The sequence below is a fragment of the Mandrillus leucophaeus genome, unplaced genomic scaffold (assembly GCF_000951045.1).
Source record: "Mandrillus leucophaeus isolate KB7577 unplaced genomic scaffold, Mleu.le_1.0 Scaffold473, whole genome shotgun sequence".
Lineage (NCBI taxonomy): Eukaryota > Metazoa > Chordata > Mammalia > Primates > Cercopithecidae > Mandrillus > Mandrillus leucophaeus.
The window spans coordinates 502561-503806 of record NW_012105065.1 but is presented as its reverse complement, the minus strand read 5'-3'; the positions used below and the strand labels follow the sequence as shown (position 1 = coordinate 503806).

The following is a 1246-nucleotide window of genomic DNA, read 5'->3' as shown; positions in this document are numbered from 1 at the left end:
TTTTTTGAGACAGAGTCTTACCCTGCCACCGAGGCTGGAGTGCAGCGGCGTAATCTCAGCTCACTGCAACCTCTGCCTCCCAGGTTCAAGAACTATCCTGCCTGCAGCCTCCCCAGTAGCTGGGATTACAGGCACCCACCACCACGCCGGGCTAATTTTTGTATTGTTAGTAGAGATAGGGTTTCAGCATGTTGGCCAGGCTGTTACTGAACTCCTGACCTCAGGTGATCCGCCTCCCTCGGCTCCCAAAGTGCTGGGATTACAGTCATGAGGAACTGTGCCTGGCCATCCTTACCAGTATTAATGCCCAATGTCACTAAAGAAAAATCTTTGACTATTTTAGTATTTTTTGTAGTCACCAAAGCATTCTATATTGTCTACAATTTAATGATTGCTTGATTGAGTAAACAAAATGTTTCTTGATATTTTGTTAAAGCCTTGCTCCCTAATAGTATTTTCGTGTGTATGCGTGGGTGAGGGGTCTTGATTTGAAACATAAGCCAGGCCAGGGTAGGCAATCTGAGGCCTGGCAGACGGCGGAAAGCAGGCGGGGCGCCCACCGAGGGGGCCTAGGCCTGGCTTACTCAAGCACCTGTTGATGTTCCTGGGGAAGAAGCTGAGATCCAGACCCTGAAGCCAACGCAGAACGGAACGAGACAGGTGGGAGTTCTTCGGGGCATGCGGATAGACCAGACACTTCTTAGGCCTCCCTCGGATGGGAGCTGCTAGCTGTGGCGAAAGTGACGGTGACTTGGCTAGGGCTGCCGCCGTCAGTGTCAAAGACCCTTTTCCCCGGCCGGCGGCAGCCATGGCGCTTTCTGGGTTGCTACGGCAACAGCAGAAGGCGGGGCGGGGCCTTAGAGCTGGCGGGGCGGCCTCGTGGGGCGCGGCGGAGTCTTACGGGTCGAGACATCAGCGCCTGCGCAAGCGCTGCCGCAGCCGCCCATGCTGTCGCTTTACTCCGACTTTGGAGCGCGGAGCCAGGTACTGAGGGATGCAAAACTGTGGGCCCAGTGGTGTGGCCGCGGTCTGGCGAGTGTAAACCTTGGGCAGAACTTTCAATCTCAGATTTAGTTGGCCTCACTGTTAACCTATTTAGAGTTTTGTGTTTTTTTTTTCCTTCTGTCATTGTTCATAAGTTTTATATTTTAAATATTGTTGGTTTCTGCCCAGCCAAAGGCCTATTTTCAGTCCTCTAGTTAGAGGAGTGGTGTGAGAAGACTCCAGAGGCCAAGATAGTTTTTGT

At 52.3% G+C, this 1246-nt stretch overlaps 1 protein-coding gene across 1 annotated transcript in view; it reads right to left on the bottom strand.

The window, feature by feature from the left end:
* Nucleotides 1-919, bottom strand: part of SPATA4 (spermatogenesis associated 4) — an 18558-nt gene extending 17639 nt beyond the window's left edge. The window contains exon 1 of the mRNA XM_011995121.1: nucleotides 593-919. Within this exon, the coding sequence (XP_011850511.1) occupies nucleotides 593-810 (218 nt within the window). The 5' untranslated portion in view covers nucleotides 811-919. The remainder of the gene's footprint in view (nucleotides 1-592) is intronic.
* Between the last annotated feature and the right edge of the window lie 327 nt (nucleotides 920-1246).